At 38.7% G+C, this 19,370-nt stretch overlaps 2 protein-coding genes across 4 annotated transcripts; both read right to left on the minus strand.

Moving 5' to 3' along the window:
* Positions 1-667: 667 nt before the first annotated feature.
* LOC149024659 (uncharacterized) lies at positions 668-1,267 on the minus strand. Its single transcript, XM_089143512.1, has one exon. It carries the CDS (start codon positions 1,265-1,267, stop codon positions 668-670), a length of 600 nt encoding a protein of 199 aa, XP_088999638.1.
* Positions 1,268-2,111: 844 nt separating this feature from the next.
* On the minus strand, positions 2,112-5,268 carry PMI2 (PLASTID MOVEMENT IMPAIRED protein (DUF827)). Of its 3 annotated transcripts, XM_089144885.1 has the most exons (4): positions 5,129-5,268; positions 4,962-5,059; positions 4,588-4,730; positions 2,112-4,489 (listed from the first exon to the last, which is right to left on the minus strand). In XM_089144885.1, the coding sequence occupies exons 3-4, from the start codon at positions 4,720-4,722 to the stop codon at positions 2,720-2,722; spliced, it is 1,905 nt and encodes a 634-aa protein (XP_089001011.1). In that variant the 5' UTR covers positions 4,723-4,730; positions 4,962-5,059; positions 5,129-5,268; the 3' UTR covers positions 2,112-2,719. The 3 variants fall into 3 exon arrangements, with proteins under 3 accessions (XP_089001011.1, XP_089001009.1, XP_089001010.1); XM_089144883.1 differs by having other exon boundaries at positions 4,962-5,268; XM_089144884.1 differs by having other exon boundaries at positions 4,588-5,268.
* Between the last annotated feature and the right edge of the window lie 14,102 nt (positions 5,269-19,370).

Consider the following 19,370-nt stretch of genomic DNA (forward strand, 5'->3'; position numbering starts at 1 on the left):
AATTAGAATAACAATGATTTATCAAGCCAACAATGCCTCTCATATCAATTGAAGTTGAAGATCCTTGCTCTTATCAGCTTTTGTGGCAAAAAAAAATTCACTCATTGGCAATGACTAAACTAACTGTTTCTATACTGGAGGTATAATCAATGGAAATTGATAAGACAGGCTACTTAACAACCATATTAAACTAATTATAAAGGTACTAGATAACAATCAACCATGTGAACTTACGGGCAGAAAAGATTTCCTAATCTAACTCAAGAAAGGAAAAGAAAATTTCACCCAGATAACAGCCATCACTTGGGGGCTAAATACATCTCTCTAAGAAGGCATAAGAACACCCTTTGCATTGCATTACACTAACTCTCAGTGATTGGCATTAATTACATAGGACTATTGTAATTGACATCTAATATCTTAAATTATGTACACGACATTCATCGAAAGTGAAACCAACACATTTGCTTTAAGAATCAAGAAGAAATTAAGAACACGGCCAAATCAACACAGAGTTTCACATATAGAATTGTATCATGAGAAATTAGAAATCCAGAGCCACAGACAGCTTCAGCAGAGTAATATATTCCACAATTCCACATACGGGAAAGGTCAAATACAAACAAGATTATATAACATTTTCATAAAACCCTAATATTTCCACCCCTCATACCACCTGTTTAACAGGAACAGCAGCAACTGTATCATCAGGGATCTTGACATATCCGATTTTCTTCATATCATCGTCACCGAAATCCTCGCCATCGTAATCATCTTCACCTTCATGGTCAGAATTATACCTGTTAGTAATGAGAGACCAAGCCAAGTACATAGTAGCAGAAGTCAAAGCACCACAGCCGACACCGAACAGCAAGGCAACAACAACACTGAGAATGTCCTTGGTTCGATCACGAATTGAACCAAAACCAAAAGGGTATGCTGGACGAACGATGTCAGACTTAACAACATCATCGCCCTGGAAATGCCTAATTGGACGGCGGAGATCAGGGCGACCATCTTCGGCCATGAGCTCCATCGAGGGGAGGACGATTCGTGGATGGAATTCCCTGATTTCACTGAAAATAGTGAAGAATCGAGAAGGATTTGGGTCGTTAGGGTTTTCAGAGTTTGGGGATTTCATGGAAGAGATTGTGTAAGAGATGAATACGGTTCTGCATGGGTGGAAATGAAAGCCAGGTCTAGCGTTGGCTCCAATTGCTATGAGACCCAGAAGGATGAAAGCGATCAGAAAGTGACGAGACGCCATGATCGAGATTTGCAGGACTGGGGAAGGAAGAACCAGAGTTTTTGAAGGAGAAAAAGATTCTGAAGAAACCTATAAAAGCAAGGGAACGGTAGACGCACGCTCACGTCTTATTCGATCTCGGAAAAGACAAAAAAATGGGACTCACAGGAGTCTGTCTACCGACCTTTGAATTTAAAGATTGATTGTCTGTCACGCTCTGGCATGACTTTAGGTGTCTGTATCGGTATCGGATATATTTTTACGGATCAATTTTATCGGGAATAACTGTAACGTTCTTGTTGGTAACCAAATATCGTATCAACTATCAATAAATATTAGTTCAAAGCAAGAGAATAATCTTGGTTTTTATAAAAGCCCAATCTTGCCTTAGTTCAAAGCAAGAGAATAATCTTGGTTTTTATAAAAGCCCAATCTTTCCTTAGGTTGCGTTTGTTTGCAAAAGTGGGGTGTGAAAAAAAAAAAAAGGGTGGGAAAAGAATATCTGAGTCTCATGTGTAGTGGAGTGAGGGAAAAGAAAATGAAAAGTGATAGTGATGGATCTCACTTTTTTTTTCCAACTTTTCCACAAAGTCCCACCAAATATGTGGGGTTTTAAAATGGTTTGGAGTGGGAAAGTTGAGTTGCCACATCACCAAACAAGTTTTATTAATTCAAAGAAACTTGTTTTTCACTTTTCCACCCCAAGCAACCAAACAATCTTCCATTTTGGGATTTAAGGAAAAAGTAAGAAACCTACATTTTTTTCAAGAATTTTCCCACCCCACTTTTATTCCAGCAAACAAACGCAGCCTTACCATCAAGGAAAGAGCCTTCCTGTGGAGGGAATCAACTACATGGATGCCCAATCTAATATAGTGTATTGAAATAAAAGTGACAAAAATATTAAAAATATGTTGAATCCAAAGATTGGCACAAGACTGAATTGTTGGGAACTCTATCTATAAGACTAGTTTGGACTAGGAATCAAGCACCACATTTGGTATTCTTTGGAACAAACTGAGAAAAAGAAGAAAAACTCAACCAGTTTGCTCTATTCTCGTAAAGAAGAAACTGAAAAATACTATAGAAACTTCTGGTTTCACTCTTATAAGTGGTAGAATTCAGAAGGCTTAGATACTTGAGTTCCCTCTCTGACAATTCTAGGCATTTGCAGAAGGATTTCAAGTCTGTATTCCCATGTAAAGCAATAGGCAGACGAACACTCTACTAATGTGTTAAGCCTGACATTCTTTCCATGTTAAGCATCCGACTGTAAACATGTGATGTCATACAAAATGAAATGCACATGAGGAATTAGATATAAACATTCTCTTTCAGAATATGAGGAATAAGAAGGATGAAGAACAGAAACAGAATTCAACCTGAAAAAGGGGGAAAGAAAATTAACTCAAAAGAATAATGTCAATCTGTATTCCATGTCAAATCCTGCAATAAAAGATCTTTAGGCAATGATTAGTGGAGTTTTTGAGTTTTTTTCCTAGCAAAAATCTTCACTAAGTTAGGCATTATCAGCCTCCTTTTCCTAATAGTAATGGAAGTGGAAGTGGATCGGGTTAGAAGGGGGGTTCCAAGAGAGCTAGGCCTCCTTGATCTTGCTCGAGCTGTCAGTGTCAAGCCGCCATTGTTTTTAATGGACTTTCTTGATAATGGTTTTTCAAGCTTCATGTTTTTAGCATCTGGGTTCTTCTCATGATGTTCCCAAATCTGTGGCTCTTCCTCAATTTCTCTCTTCACTTTCATTGACTTCTCTCTTCTATACACCTCTTGTTCTTCCACCAGTCTTAGCTCTCTGATCTCTTTCTTGATTGTTTCAGAGTTCACCAATATCTCCTTCTCAGAGGCCTTTAATGCTTCTATCCATGCCTGAGCTGCAGCTACCTTCTTGTCTGCAATTTCTTTAGCACCTTTGGCACAGCTAGTCAAATACTGGTATTCAAAATTTGTGATGGTAATTGAAGAGTTATGTCGAGATGCTAAAGCTCTTGCCGTCATGATTTTCTCAGTAACAACTTTTAAGCTCTTAAGAGCTGTAGCTTCTGATGCTGTAACCACTTCAAGCTCCTTCATAGCTGCTTCAAAGATGACCTCTGCTGATTCACTATCGTACTCGGCCTTTTGAATTTCTGTTCTCATGCTTTCAGCTTCTTCACTAAGAAGTTCCCTCTTTCTGTTTGCAGCCTCTGTTTCTGTGTGTAACCTTTGTAGTATTTCTGAAAAATTGGACATTATTGTTTTTTGCTTATCTTCAGCTCTATATGCATCTTCCAACTTGGTTTTGCCCTTGGAGAGCTTGGATTTCAGGTTCTGAACTAGCAAGTCTTCTTTATCTTCTAAAGTCTTCAGGTGAGCACTTTCCTCAGAGATTTGTTTGAGTTCATCTCTTATGATATCCATGGAGACCATTAATTGATAACCAACGTCTTTGATGCGAGATAGTTCTTTCTTTGCTCTATCCGTTTCTTCAGTAATTGACTGTAACAATGAAGCTTGTGATTCCTCCTCTCTTCCCTCATGTATTCCAAAATAACCTGACTTTTCAGTATTCTCATCCCTTTGAGCCATTGCTTTAACTAGTTGCAGTTGATATTGTAAGACTTCAACATCTGAAATTGTAGCGGCCAGTCTGCTCTCCCTTTCCTTTACATGTTCTAGTTCTAGGTTTATGTCCTTGATTCTATTTTTAGTTCTTCCCAATTTCTCTGAGAACAGAGAGGCCTCCATTTTTCTTTGGGCTTCAATTGCTCCAAGTTCTTTAACTGCTTCAATCCTAGCCAAATGAACAAGCACTTGCTCTTCATTTATTTCCTCAAGCTCTTTCGTCAGTCTTTCCACAATGCTCGAATGGGACATCAGTCTAGAAACAGATGCTTCAAATTCCTTCTCCGCCCGCAGTTTTTCTTCTAGAATGGATTCCTTTTCGAGCTTAAGCTTACTCAATTCTCCTTTTACAAAATTCAATCCCTCCATGACTTGTGCCAGTTGGTGACTATCTGCTTTCCGGCTCCAATGCTTCTGCAACTTTTCAAGCTCGTATTTCTGTGCATTGCCCTTCAAGTTTGATTCCTCGATTCGAGAAGTGAGTTCTACTACCCTCATTCTTGCTGCAAATAGCTCAGATTCTGCTTGGGCTTTCACAGACTCAGCAACCTCTCTGTTCTCATTGAGTAAACCAATGTCTCTCGTCGCTAAATGGAGATCTTTTGCTTTCGAAGGCGGTCTCTTCTGTGGAAAAGTAATTTTTATTATCCCAAAAGACTAAAAACTGACAAGAAAGAAATATGGAGAATATCATCTGGGTTTTCTGAATGACTAATTTAAACCTGTAAATCCGAGAATGTCATTTGGGTTTTTCTTGATTGAGGTTTTTCTTCATTGATTCGCTCCCCAAACAAGGTAATCGCTGCTTTGACAGCCCCAATTTGGGTTCTATCGGCGACATTATCTACGCCCTCCATTTCTGTACCTGTTGTCAACAAAATAAACTGCTTCTTTGATTCAAACGAGTTCTTCTTCAAACTATAAACCCATAAAATCAACAGAATAAAGAATTAAAATCTTGAGTTCAATTCTTTGTTCAATGTGGAGCCCTACAACTACCCACCAAAAATATTAGTCAAGAAGACACGATGGTTTCTGCTGCATTTCTTCAATGGAAGAGGAAGTGGAGAACTTGAGGGTGGAGAGATGCTTTTACCTGAGAGGGATTCCTTAGTCGAGTAAGTGAAATACTTCAAAGTGTGAAGTTAGTGCTGCCTTCGTTTCGTTATCTTCGACTGGAAGAGAAGTCCTTCGCTGGAGGGAGGAGGATAACATTAGAACAGAGAGAAAGACAGATCTGTGGACGAAACTTTGAAAGATTACCTCCACAAGCTTTCAGTTTCGTCCACACTCCGCCATTGATTTTTTTTTCTGGTAATACACTCCAAAATAAATGATCAGACAAAGACAATCGTCATGTTGAATGACTGACACGTGATGGAATGGACTAAAAATTCTCATTATCATTTTCCAATTAATTGGCTTTTTGCAGTGTTTCCATTCTACCACCTCCATGGATTATAAAACAGTGAGGTTTTCATCGAGCTGTCCGCCCTGGGAATGTTTTTCTTTTAGCCAATCCCTTGGAATGTTTGGTAAGCGGGAATAAGACTCGTTGCAATTTGCAATCCCAAGGGTAGGATCTTAAAAAATATTAGAGCAAATTGTAGTAGCACCAAAATAGACACCTAAAAGCATTGACAATTCATTTCATGTTTAGAGATCATAAAATTAAATTTTTATTGGATATATTTATCAAAATTTTCATAGAAAAAAGTTAAATCACTCTTTATTTTCAAAAATATCCTTATAACAATCAATGTAAAGGTTTTAATGACAAATTGGACAAATATATCGAATGAAAATCCAATTTTAAAGTATCTATGCTTTTTAAATATAAAGGGAGGTGCCAGTGCTTTAAAGCCTCCATTTTAATGTACTAGTACAATTTGCTCAGAAATATTATTATTGGTTAAAGTCTAACTGTTAAATTTAATTTATAAAAATGTCAATTATACCTTTAGTATTGTGTAAAAACAAGGTTATTCTTTCACTCATTTAAATGATCCAACTCTAGGTGGATGAACGGATTCTCCCTTTCTTCACCCATTTTTTTTCCATACTAACTTCTTAAACCCCACCTAGCCAGCAACCACCACCACCTTCCCCACATAGACAGGATTTCCTTTTGCGTCTCATTTGAAATGAAAGTTTCCATCTCTTGAATATATTATATCTCAATATTTTTAAAGAAAACAAATTTCTTTTGCACCATCGCATTTACTATCAACTCTTTTTAAGAGTACATGGGGGAGATACGAGCCTCAGACTCTAAAAATACAGACTTTGGTTTCTTTCTTTCCACCGTAGGACCATAAACTACTCCCTGGAGCAGAATATTGCAGAAAATGTCAAATTAATCACAGATCCGACAACCAAAACTAGCATCTTCATTCAAGGAAAACCAAGAGTGACCGTCAGTGTTGAAACGCCACAACAATAATTAGCAATATAATGCAAGGAAAACTGAGACAGCCCGTCACCAGAACCACTTAACAGAGAAAAAGGGCAAACATCCATCCACAGGTGTACCAAAAACGACAGAGGAAGAAGAAAAAAAAAAGTTCCAATGACAGGTATATAAACTGAGCTTGTAATCAAATACGTACCTTATATATATATATGTGGTTAATATGTACTCCGTTCATCTAGAAGAGGGATGAAAAAATAGAGGGTCAAGATGATGAGCAATACCCACTTCTACGTCCTGTTAATCTCATTAATTTGTCTAATCTTTTACACTGATGTTCATCGTCTAACTTTAAATCGGATAATGCACTCCTGCAGAGGGTCGCAAGGCAGAGCGTGAGGAGCAAGACTTGTACCCACGACATCAAACTAAGCTTCAACGGAAGACGCATAGCATGATAGAAAGCAGAAATCAGTTGATACTAGCAACTAACCTCAAAAAGAACCAAGACGTACATCAATGTAAGCATTAAACAGGTATTTTGTCTTCCCCTTCTGAGTACTATGAATGTGTGATTTACGGTCTAGATTAGAAATCTGCTTCAGTAAATGAAAATTTTTCTTCTGGTAAAAGAGGAAAAGAAGACTAGAAACCAGGAGAAGAAAGTAATCTAAATTGCGCTCAGAGATGCGGAGTAGAGCAGCAGGGAAGGGGAAGGCGAAAAGCCGCCAAACAGTCAAGACTCAAGATTAGTTGGCTTTGAAGATGGTGAGTTCAATGATGCGATTGGTTTTGGAATCACATTCGACATCATACCAGGCGCAACAATTGATTGGTGTTGGGAACCCATGAAGCTAAGTGATAAAAGGTTGCTTTGATCTTCATCAAGGCTGTGTAGTTGTGTTTGTTGCAACAAACAGAATTGGAGAGAGATTGTCACATCCCAATCGGTACCCATTACCCAAATACTCGAAGGTGTTATCCACAGTCTTAAAGATCAAGTCTTAAACAATCATCAATCATTTTACACAATAGTCCAACATGAGCAAGAATAAATCAGTGTATTAATATTAGTAAAGAATAAAATCAAATGTTAAGGATCTCAAAACTATAATCTGAGTGCAGTAGTGATATCAAATAATCAGAGTGCGGAAGTAATATCAAGTCTAATGTATGCAACTGAAAAGAATAGAGAAATATCACAATTATCCCAAGTATTCTAGTGTTTCGCTTTCTTCTTGTTTCGTCTTCTTCTCCAATGGCTTGTACTCTTGCAACTCAGGATTGATTCCAGCTCGTAGTCCCACCAACGTATGAGGCGTCTTCTATCGTTGTTAATCGGAGTCGTAATAGTGCTCCATACCGATACACGGATCCTACCACAAGCTACCATCAACTCTCATTGCTTCCTCAGCTGTATGTTATATGGGAAAGATCTCCAAACCGTAACTCATGATCTCTTCTTCACCTACAAAGTCATCTAAAATAACATTGTCCCCAAAAAGTGTGCTAAAAAAAACCCAACGAGTAATTCATAAACAAATAACCAATTACAATATAAATCAATACATTACATAACGCAATATTAAATGAGACAAAATGCAAAAATGCAACTATACTCTAACAAATGCTACTCTCTAATGACGGACACGCATTAAGATGAAACACCATCCTCCTCTGGGAAGGTATCGTCACTCTGATCTCTCACAGGTTGATTACTAGTCTTGAGATCCTGGGTAAGGGGTCAAGGCATCCCTCTAGGACTATCAGTATGGCTAGGGTTTAGGTCACCGCTCTCTCACTACCATTGGTATAAGTATTGGCGCTTGTCAGGGTTATACCTAGCCTAATGCAAGTCAACTACTTAGTCACATCAACCTAAGTTCAGATACTTCCCCTCATGCATCTCATAATCTTTGTTCAATATCCTTCCTTAATAGAGTTATTATATCCCATACTCTTAACCCTATTGATCATTCACATATAATAGACGAGAAGCTCTCATGTCCTCTCATGAGTTGGTTACCAATCTTGAGCTCCCATGAGCCCAACTTTATTATATGCAACCCTACCAATGAATGATCCCCACAATATGGTTGTGTCATCTCATGAGTTGGTTACTGATCTTGAGCACCCACCATTTCACACTGTTGCACGAGTTACTCGACATCAATACCCACTCTGATAGGGTGTGATATGACGGGGTTTTTAACCAAACACAACTAGACTTCCTAGTTATGACATCTAGTGATCATGAAAAGCGCCAAGGGGCTTCATAGGATTGTGTCCGATACACCTCCACTAATGTCCCAAGACAAAAACAGCTGAGTGGTGTTCCCCAGTTCACAATCACAATCTACATTCGCATTACAAGATGTTTTCAATCACATTCTCAAGTCACAAGTCATTCCAAGTCCGAATAGTCACATATTGATCATATATGAGTAACATCATAAATCATTTATATTATGAATTTTAGAGTCATAATAATCATGTCTAAATCCTAAAACACCAATATGTAATCATATATTCAAGTTCCATAACAAACAAGAATGTAACTATGGTTACGTGCAAGTGAACGTCATCACCTTGTTATCGATTCGCAACCTTTGTAAATTAGGTTAAAGAGTGAGTTTACGCTTTTCCTAAGTCCAAATAACATGTTGGTTCAAAGTTAGAAACAACCATAGAGTTGAAAAGAGAACAAACAACCAACTTGGCAGTGGGTGGGTTGTTTGGTGAGGCAACTAGGCCAATCAACCCACCCATGAAATTGCCAGATCATGGGTGGGTAGCCTGGGGCAACCAGAGTAGGCGGCCAAAGCTCTTGTGTACAGACAAAATTTGCTCATATCAACAGGATACTTCTCGTTTAGGTTTTAAACTTCTCTGAAATTATTTAGAAAATTCTGAAATCATAGTAGGACATTATCTAACATAGTTTAAATATCAGTCATAGCAAAACTAATGAAATCCTAACGAATCCTCTATTAGGTTCTCTTAGAATTCTTATCGCAAGATTCACATATGAGCTAGAGTGAATGGAGATTCACTTTAGAGTAAATAGGATGGAAGATTTAGGTCTAAAATCATACTAGATCATGGTCGAACATAGTTTAGAGATCAAACAAAGCAAAAAGGATGAAAACCTAACGAATCCTATATTAGGTCTTCTCCAACATCTTACTGCGAAATTCACGGCTCCATTCGCTCTAGAGTAAGGAGGATATAAGAGATAGGTCATTACAACAATTATAAACCTTCTTCTAGGTCTTAACAGTAGGTAGAATCAATCAAAAGAGGAGAACTAGAACGAAGAAGATGAATACTAACCTTTTAGAAAGAAAAACGACGATAGAAAACATTGATGGACACTTTCCACACCTTACTTCACCTTGCAGAGGGTTCTCTTGAGAAGCTCTGACATTCTTTGACTGCTTCAGAACATAATGACATGTTTTATAACAAAAAATCATTAAATAGGGCTTCAAAAACATCAAATACCCAAAATGCCCTTTTCCCCCGAAGCTGCGTGTGTCGCCTAGGGCAACCAGGGCAGGCAACCCACCCTTGGTACTTTTGCTCCAGGAGTGGTATTGATGCTCCAAAAGCCCTAGCTCAATCTTGGGTCCTTTTCTAAGTTATAGAAAGGTCTTACCTAGTTTTCGAGGACCTTCTACTTGTGTCATCACTGTACACTTGATCCATCTACCAAGTCCATCAACGTCCGAGTTAGATCTTCTTCCAAATTCTAACAAAACTCCCATCTTGGCATCATCTGCATCTACTTCCATTGGTTCATAATTTAATCAAATGGTTTCAATTTGGATGGTCCACAGTTGTCTTCTACCCGCACTCAGGGTTTTCGGACCTACAATATGGATTTTCGGGTTAGGATTTTGCAGGATTTCATAAAGATGGTGTTGGGAGAGAGGAAGGAGAGAAGGGTGGGGTGGGTGTTGCCAGCAAGGGAGGGGTGGTGGTTGCCTAGCGATGTGGGGTTTCCGAAGAGGTGGAAGAAGATGGGTGAAGGGAAGGGAGAATTCATTCACCTAGGGTTGGGTTGCTTGAGTGAGTGAAAGGATAGTTTCGTCTTTATATAGTACCAGAGGTATATTGGACAAAAAATAATATATATATATATATATATATATATATATATATATATATATATATATATATATATATATATATATATATATATATATATATATATATATATATATATATATATATATATATATATATATAGTATATATATATAAATATAAAAAAAAAAAAAAAAAGGTTTGGACTACCATTCCTTAACCCTATGATGGTTATCTACATATGCTAGAGCAGATGCCTCTTATATCTCCTTACGACACTCAAGCTGTCTTTTGGATACGCCATGAGCTCAAACCCTAGCATATGCAACCTAACCACTACATAATAATAGTCAGTGTAAAATCTCCTAAAATCCTAACTTGATAACCCATTGTTTTAGGTCCGCAAACCTGGAGAGCGAGTAGAAGGCAAGTTTGGACCATTTGAGTTGAGACCGGGAGTTTGGGAATTGAACCTATGCACTTAGATGAATTAGAAGAAGACACAATCAGCTTAATTGATTTCAAGAGGAGAGAGAAAATCAGTTCAGATGGCATAAAAATAGATTTTGGCATGCACAGAAACCTATTCTAGATGACTCCAATGCCAAGGTAAAGTATGCCCTTAATTCAGAAATGTTTAGAGGATTCTACCCTCCGAAGTCCATCGAAAACAGTTTTCGTATGTGAAAGATATAAGGCCAGTTATTGGGGTGAGCGATCAGTTTGACCAACCACCCCTTGCCCAAAAAGGGTAGTTTCGGGTTTTCAGACTTTAAAACCCCATTTTTTTCGCTTTCTAACCTCATAAGCGAATTGTTTATGTTGCTTGGAGGTTGAGAATGTGAGAGAGGAGAAGAGCTTGGAGTTTGGAGAGATTCACGTGAGGCGGTGCCAAAGCACATATTACCGAGGTAAATAGCGTGTTGAGGTATTTACCTCGGTAAGAAGACCTAAAAAAAAAACTCTACTTTTAGGGCCTGTTTGGTTACATGAGTTTGGAGATTTCAAATATCTAGAGACTTCAAATCTATAGATTTTAAATCTATGGAGTTATAATTTATAAAATTAGATGTTTGGTTGTGGAATGAAATCTGTGGATTCATCCTAAAAAACTATTTGATCGACGTGATTTTTGTGAATGTGCAAATGTATAGCTTTTTTGAAATCTCTGGATTTCACCCCTTACCCATAAATCTACAGATTCATGTTTTTAGTGTAAAAAGGTGAATCTCTAGATTTCATGAATCTAGAGATTTTTACAACCAAACGGGTATAATTCTCAGATTCATGAATCCAGAGATTTCAAATCTCTGGATTCATGTAACCAAACAGGCCCTTAGCCATTCTTTCATGGTATTTATGGTAGTTGTTTGCAATAATGATGAGAGTGAGTTGGTATAAGTTGAATGCTTATTCTTGTATCCCATTGTGTTTCCCAATCTCTTTAAATATTTGTTGGTTTCATTGCACCCATTTGAGACCGATCGACCTTCTTTGAAAACCAAATTGGGCCTTTTTTATTTGGAAATGTTCCATTAGGATCTCCTTATAGCTATTTTAGAGATTCTTCAGGCAGAGTCTCGACAAGGCATAGGGCCTCCTAGTGTAGTTGTTTAGTGCTTTCTTCCCCCTTGGGCCATAGGCCCCATTTATATTCCAAAAGGGGGGAAATCAATGTAAAAATGCATTTTTGATTAAAATTTGGAAAAGTTGGTTGAAAACTTTTGATCAAAGTGGTTACAGAATAGAAAATAAGTTTGATATGTCAAAATGAAAATTGTAACCACAATCTTAGAAATAAATACCATGATTTTCCTTATCCCAATCTATCAATCTTGAACCCTAGCCTTAGAAATCTCTAGCAACGTTTGAAGTATTCATTCCCTCTACTACGTAAAAGCTATCTTTTAGGTTGTAGTCAAGGTGTGTGTAAGCTGGTTTGATGAACCTTAGTTTTAGGGGGAGAAAGAAGAAGAAGAAGAAGAAAACTATCGTTATGAGACCCTAATCGATATCCTACTTAAAGAGTCAAATATTAACATAATTCCACACTAGACCATGGATCCAAGTCTCTAAATCAAAGTTTTAATTATACCTGAACCTCTTCCATAATTTTAGATCTTGGATTAGAGAACTTTGAGCAGTAAAGAGATTGTTTAGAGTAGTTTGTGACCAAGCAACAGATTTTTCCTACAAATAGTTTTACCAATATCAATGTAGATGGAGCAGCGATAAGGGTTGATAGGAATATGCTTAAGGCAGGTTATAGTGGAGTAGCTCGTGAAGGCAAAAGTCATCTTTTGCTTTGTTCACAGTGGAGGAAATATTTCTCCCTTACAAGCAGAAGCTAAAGCCATAAAAAAAACACTAATTCACGCAGAATTTTTCCACTTGCAGAATCTCAATATTGAAAGTGATAACCTAGTTTGATTCATTTGCTAAAAGATCCAGGAAAACCCCCTATGTGGAAGATCAAAAACACACTGTTACGCCTAATTTGAATAAGGCCAGCGAACTGGGGTGAACCGTTTGGTACGAATGATTTTGGTACTGGTCTAATCAGGGAGACAATAATGAACCGCTTGGGTCCATTCCCAAAAGTGGCATTTTGAGGAGGCCAACTTTACATAAGGGCCACGTAGGCAGTGTCACTTTCGGAGTGGGGGTTCAAGTGATGTCATCAGAGATTTACTTCTTAGGGAGGAATTGATGTGGGAAGAACTAGATGTGTTAAAGCATTAAATGCGTCATTTAATGTGCAACTCCCTTGTGTCGAGAACTTAACGTTAGCTGCCAAGACATCAATCCACATTAATTGCACGTCAAATCAAAGGATTATGTAAATGGATATTTTGGATAATATCTTAAGCTAGGTGTATTACACCAAAAGCTTCTTGAAGAAAATTCAGGCCTTGGCTTCTCTAGCAAGCCAAATGTCATATTCCATCTGGACTCTTCAATGAGCGTATGCCAATCTAAGGGATCAGGAGAATCTTCTCTATGAGGACATCATGGATTCTAAGTATAAAGGTACTGGATGAAAGGTAGAACAGAGAGGCAAGTGAGAAAACAACAACATTTATTCTCTTGCAATAACTCTTAGTATTGAATGTTCTTTGAGTTTTAAGCTCCTCACTACGAGGTTTTATGTTATCCGGAATCTGACTAAATTGTCTAAGGTGGCTTCCCGTCCACAAAGGCGGCCCACTCTCACGGTTCATTTTTATGCAAACATCTGGTTTAAGATTAGCTCATGTTGTCATTGAACCAACTCAAGTCTAGTGCAGATTCAGGAGCAACACACACTACATGACATTCTCCATCTTTCACAGAAATTTGACTCTGTTGTTTTCCAACACACTCTTAGGGAAGGGAACTTTGTTGCAGACCACTTAGCATCGTATGCAACAAGTCACCAAGTGAATTTCACCTCTACTTGCCATCCCCCTTTTCTGAGTTGGTCTCCGTACTTTGAGAGTATGTTTCTTCATGGTTCTAAACTTTCTAATAAATAATTCCCTTCTTTAACCCCCCCCCCCCCAAAAAAAAATAGCGGATTTTGTGGCGTCTGCAAAGCAACAAGTATGAAATCTAAATCTGGACTTTAACAGGAATAGGAAATCCGTTGGATTGGTTAGAGGTCATCAAAGAAATGAAGCTACATATTGACCAATCCAGATATATCTGAATTCAGATTAGTCTTGACTTAGTTTAATCTTAACCATTTATGTCAGGGGTTATATGTCAATGTTTTTGTTCCTTTATCTATGTTTACTTAAGAAATAGTTTTTCTAGTTTTTGTATATTTATTTGTTTCTCATTATTTTTGGGTGTTAAAATCATGTAAGGTTACACAAGAAAGAAACCCCCCCCCCCAAAAAAAAATTTCCATAAAGAAGAAAAAATGCATGAAATAAAAAAATAATTTTGAGCTTTTACGGTTTCAAAATAAGAGGTTATGTTTTGATATAAAAAGATAAGAATGCCCCTCCACCTTTTGAAGAGAAGCTTTTTTCATTAGTTTCTGCTTTTTTTCAAAAAAAAAATAGAAGAAACAAACCGGAATACACATTGATTCACTAATACAAGATTGAATAAAGCAGAAACTAATGCAACATGATATTTTTAACAACTGATGCTTGTGAGGGGCAAAGTAACCCTTCCGTAAGGGTCACGAGTGAACTCGTTGATTGGGCTCTAGCCCTGGGTAATGATTTGAACTGTTTCTATTCTTATTAAAAAACAAAAAAAGTAATAGTTGATGCTTGTGAGGAGTGAAGTAACCCTTTGGTAAGGGTCGTGAGTGAACTCATTGATTGGGCTCTAGTCCTGAGTAATGATTTGATCTATTTCTATTATTAAAAAAAATAATAATAATAATAATTTAAATATGCCACCGTCATATCTCTAAGGTATTGGTGAGGATCTAGAATTTCAGGTCCTCTCCATCTAGGGGTCCAACTCAGATGCCATGCGCATCGTACAAGGGGGTTTTTGAGTACCACAGGCAGGGCATCCGGCGGTGAGATGCCCAAACGGACATCATTCCTAGAAACACAAGAATCTACATGTGTATGATGCCAAACCAAAGTTGACATCTTATAAATCATCCATATGAATCACGTGTCTTGCCTAAACCCCTAAACGGCCTACCTTCGTGACATTGGATGATTAAAAATCATGACCATTATTGCAAAAAAAGTTAGGAATAAATCATAAGGTTGGAATGAAAAACTATTCTCTTCCCATAAGAAGAGAGATTCGTGTCAATTTTTTTTTTTTTTTTTTTAAGAAAAAACATAAAGAACTAGATTAACAAGCATATTGAGAATTACAACTACTCTTGGGAGAAGTAGTACAAAAAGTCCTCTTTATCAGAGATCCTATATTAGTTTTAATATGACTATTATCCTTGTGTACTTCCATATCTGTCCATTCAACAAAAAAATTTAAAAAAGAGTGGGGAATTGAAATTTAGAGCAAATAATCTTTTCCATTTTTGAGGTTATTTCTAGCAGGATTCTCAGATATGGAAGAGGCCATGGTGTTTTCAAGGGTTTTGGCACCAAATATGTGATATAGATATGCTTTCATTTTGTGGTAAGTCAAGGCCGGTGTTAATTGCAACTAGAAGGCCACTAACCCGATCAATATCATCCACACATCTTGTCTTTATTGTTCATTTTACCATTTATGCTTATCCCCGAACTCCATCCAGCTTTCTTTAGGGATTCATTAGTTACCCTTTACAAAATAAGACCGGTAAGTGAGTCATAGTGAAGTCATTGAGTATAATATATACAATAATGATAGGGCTCATCTGGTGGGTGGAAATTTGGGTTCTATAATTTGAAAGACGTGTCAAATTTGTTGTTTCCACCATTTTTTTTAATTTTTTTTTACCAAGGCGAGAATATTCTAATAATAAAACATTAAGCTAATACAAAGCTAATAATGGAAGAACCGTTTACCCTCCATTTCTTCACAAACCATTCTGTGAAGTTTGTCGGGCAAACTATTCGTATCCAACAGAAAAAGCAAGCCTGGGGGGGGGGGGGGGCCCCCGCCCCCGCCTTCCAAGGGGGGGGGCCCCATAAAAAAAAGAACAACAAAGGGGGGGGGGGGGGGGGGGGGGGGGGGGGGCGGCTTCTCCCCCCGGGCGGGGCCACGCGGCCTCGCGGGGGGGGGGGGGGGGGCGCGCCGCTGGGGGGGGGGGGGTGGGGGGGGGGGTTTGGTTTGGTATATAAGGGTCTCCACCGAAATCGAAATCAAGCTTGCCAAATAATCAGCACACCGATTGGTCTCACAAACCCAATGAACCACCCGAAGATGGGTCAACTCATCTCTCAACCTCCAAATATCCTCCACAATTCCCATAATATTCCAAAGAAGGTCGATCTCTCCATTCACAGTTTGAACAGCATTGAGAGAATAACATCAAACCCCACCATGCTAAAGCCACACCTCACAGCCTCTAACAAGCCTGCTCTCATCCCTTACAGCTCACATATAAGAATGTTGTCTTCCAATGAACCAGTTGCAAATGCAAAGATGACTTTCTATCATTCTTAACTATTAAGTGTCCGAAGGTATGGTCATTTTTCAATCCCTAGTTATTAGGTATTCTACTGGCTGAATGCTTCACATGGCAATATATTTACTTCTTTACCCAGGAAAAAAAGAAGTCATCCTTGACTATTTGACCTGTTGTTTAATTCCTCTCCCAAAATACATTTCAAGTGAAATTAATTGCATTTAAAGGAAATCTTCGTGGGATCAAATTAAAAATGAAAATAAATTGGTTGAATTAGTTGGGATTTCATGCCTAAGAGTAAGGAGGATTATCTCTTAGAAACTTCATGAATTCAATCTAACTTTTATTATAAAGTAAGTTCAAATTCACTCTTTATACAGAATGCATTGTATTGAAATTAATGAATCTTTTACCACAAAAATAAAATTATGGATCTTTGATTAGTTTTTAAGTTAGATATCAAAAAATTGTTAATACATAGTTGGTAGAGTGATAAAAATTTATACTTCTTAGTGAAGAAGTTATGGGTTCAACCCTTACGGCAGATGTAATACCCCTATCTTAAAATAGATGTAAAAAACATAATTCATAGAACTATATTACATTTCTAACAAAAAAATTTTATTTTAATTACATCGAAGAAATGCATCTTATGTTTTTGCTGTTGCGAAAAAAGAAGGAAAAAAAAAAAAAAAGACGAAATGCATCTTATGCCAAATTGTAACTTATGCTCACGACATTTTGATTTCTCTGTATAAACTCCAATCTTGCATTAATAATCATGTTTCAGGTACTTTAAACACCTATACACGTTTCGTAGCTCCCTTTGTAATTATTTTCCAACTTCATTTAAGTGGGATCCTATACCTTAAAATTTATTTGGGCCAAGATATTTGCCGACAGACTCAAAGGTGCCCTATCGATACTCCCCTCCCGCTAGCCTTGTTCCGATAGGCTCATTTCAGATAATATATTTATGGCTCATGAGATTTTCCATTATGTGAAACATCGAAAAAAAAGGGAAAAAGAGGTTCTTGGCTATGAAATTGGATATGCGGAAAGCCTACGATCGTCTCGAATGGCCGATCAAAGCGCTCTCCAAATGGGCCTCCCGAAGTGGGTGATATGGCATGAAGTGACTACCTGGCTCAACACATGCTAGTTAATGGTGTGGAGAAGGGCGCCCCTCCCGCGGATTAGACAAGGTGACCCCTCTCCCCATTATCCTGGGTCTCGGATCCTAAGCTCTATTATAGCTACGCTGAAGATCAAGGCCTAATCAAAGGCATCAACGTCAAAACAGGACTCCCGAGTCTCATCTCCTGCGATGATTGTCCGATGCAAAAGTGAACGCATCAGGCAACCATCTTAAGAGTTGTATGGAGCTATCGCCGCTAGTGGTCAAGCCATCAATGAAGGTAAATTCATTTACAGCCCCAAACACCGCCGGTTAGAAGATGGTCTCCAGGATTCTAAAAATCAAGATGGGGAGGGCCCTTCCAAATAGGTTTGCCGCGACTTGGTGTCAAAAAGTCATCATCTCAAAGATGTTGAGAGAAAGTGGGAAGCGTACCTCGGTTGGAAATCAAAACTCTATCTCAAGCGGGTCGTGAAACTCTCATAAACGGGCCTCGGCCATCCCCCCGGGTCCCACCCTACCAATGAACCTTCATAATGATATAAGGAAGGCGATATCAAACATGGGGTCGAAGGAAGATGAACAAATCCACCGGATGTCTGGCCAGACCGGCAAGTCAAAGGAGAAAGGAGGGCGGTTGTGATCCGCCCTCCACAATCATGCATATTGGCCAAAGTGGCGGCGCTGGGCCCCGGATTCATCCCGGGCAAGTTATTAAAGCAATCACTACCCCCATTGTAGCTTCTGGAAGCTAGGAAAGGCCGTGCATCTTGGGCATGGCAGAGCATCATCAAAGGAGGAATCTAAGATGGGTCTCATATCATTGATTGGTAATGGAGTCAAACCCCTACCGGAATTCAAACCGGATCCCAAACACCAACCGGGTCTTGTGCAAACCTAGGGTGTCACAGGTGGGTCTCCGATCATTGAGCCCACTTCGAGATCTTGAATACAAGTTACATCAAAACAACTCAAGAAGTGAATGCAAAAAAATCAGCTCAATAGACAGTGGAGGATTCAAACCGCAAGGGCGAAGAGTGAATCTACAATGCAACGCAGGGACTTCCAACCACCAGCACCACAAATCTCGCGCCGTTTGGGAAGCGAAACGGACCGGGGTGCCCAATGCTACCCAAAAACGATCCTTGGAGAGCCTGAACAAGCACGGAGACAACTACAGATCACATAAACATAGACCCTACGCTGAGATGTGGTAAAGAGATGGAGCGATCGACACCACCAAGGATCTACAGCAGCAAAGCCGAGCCGAACAAAGAAACCAGCACACAACGATGGGACAAATGAGCCCCGAGCAAACGAGTAAAGAAGCACTCCTCACATGCGGTTTTAAAGAAAGAAAGGGGGAGAAGGGAGCCGACGGGGAGAGAGTGGCAGCAGGGAGGAGCACCGCCAACCAAAAAGACGAGAGCGATGGGCCCAAGAAAACAAACCGAGGCCACAACGGGGAGGGGGAGAGATTGGAGGAGCACGACCCGACGCCAAAGGGAAGAGAAGACAAAGAAGGAAAAAGGGGAGAGGACGAACGAAAGATCCCCACAACGAATGCACGGGAGACAAGGGAACTGGAGCCAGGACAAAAAGAGCCACGTGAAGCGACGAAGTCTTTTGCCGTGATAATTAAAATCTATAAAAAAAAAAAAAAATTTATTTGGGCCTGTACTTTGGTAGTTGCTTAATGTTTTTCTTCAAGTAGGGACTTAGAATGAAAACTGTCCCTCTTAATAAGAAAAGTGTTCGCTTGAGATGTTATTCTCTTCTTTTTCTTACCTTTGCTTAGAGTAGAACCCATCTATTTTTCTTCCACTCTCGACCTT

This window comes from Hakea prostrata, chromosome 2 (genome assembly GCF_041222555.1).
Source record: "Hakea prostrata isolate BN-2017 chromosome 2, UWA_Hpros_2, whole genome shotgun sequence".
Lineage (NCBI taxonomy): Eukaryota > Viridiplantae > Streptophyta > Magnoliopsida > Proteales > Proteaceae > Hakea > Hakea prostrata.

What these genes read in the sequence shown, in the direction of transcription:
- LOC149024659 (XM_089143512.1), bottom strand. Translation starts at nt 1,267, where the DNA reads ATGGCGTCTCGTCACTTTCTGATCGCTTTCATCCTTCTGGGTCTCATA.
- PMI2 (XM_089144885.1), bottom strand. Translation starts at nt 4,722, where the DNA reads ATGGAGGGCGTAGATAATGTCGCCGATAGAACCCAAATTGGGGCTGTC. An exon ending in TGACATTCTCGGATTTACAG is followed by an intron (nt 4,490 to 4,587) that starts GTTTAAATTAGT and finishes ACTTTTCCACAG; the next exon opens with AAGAGACCGCCTTCGAAAGC.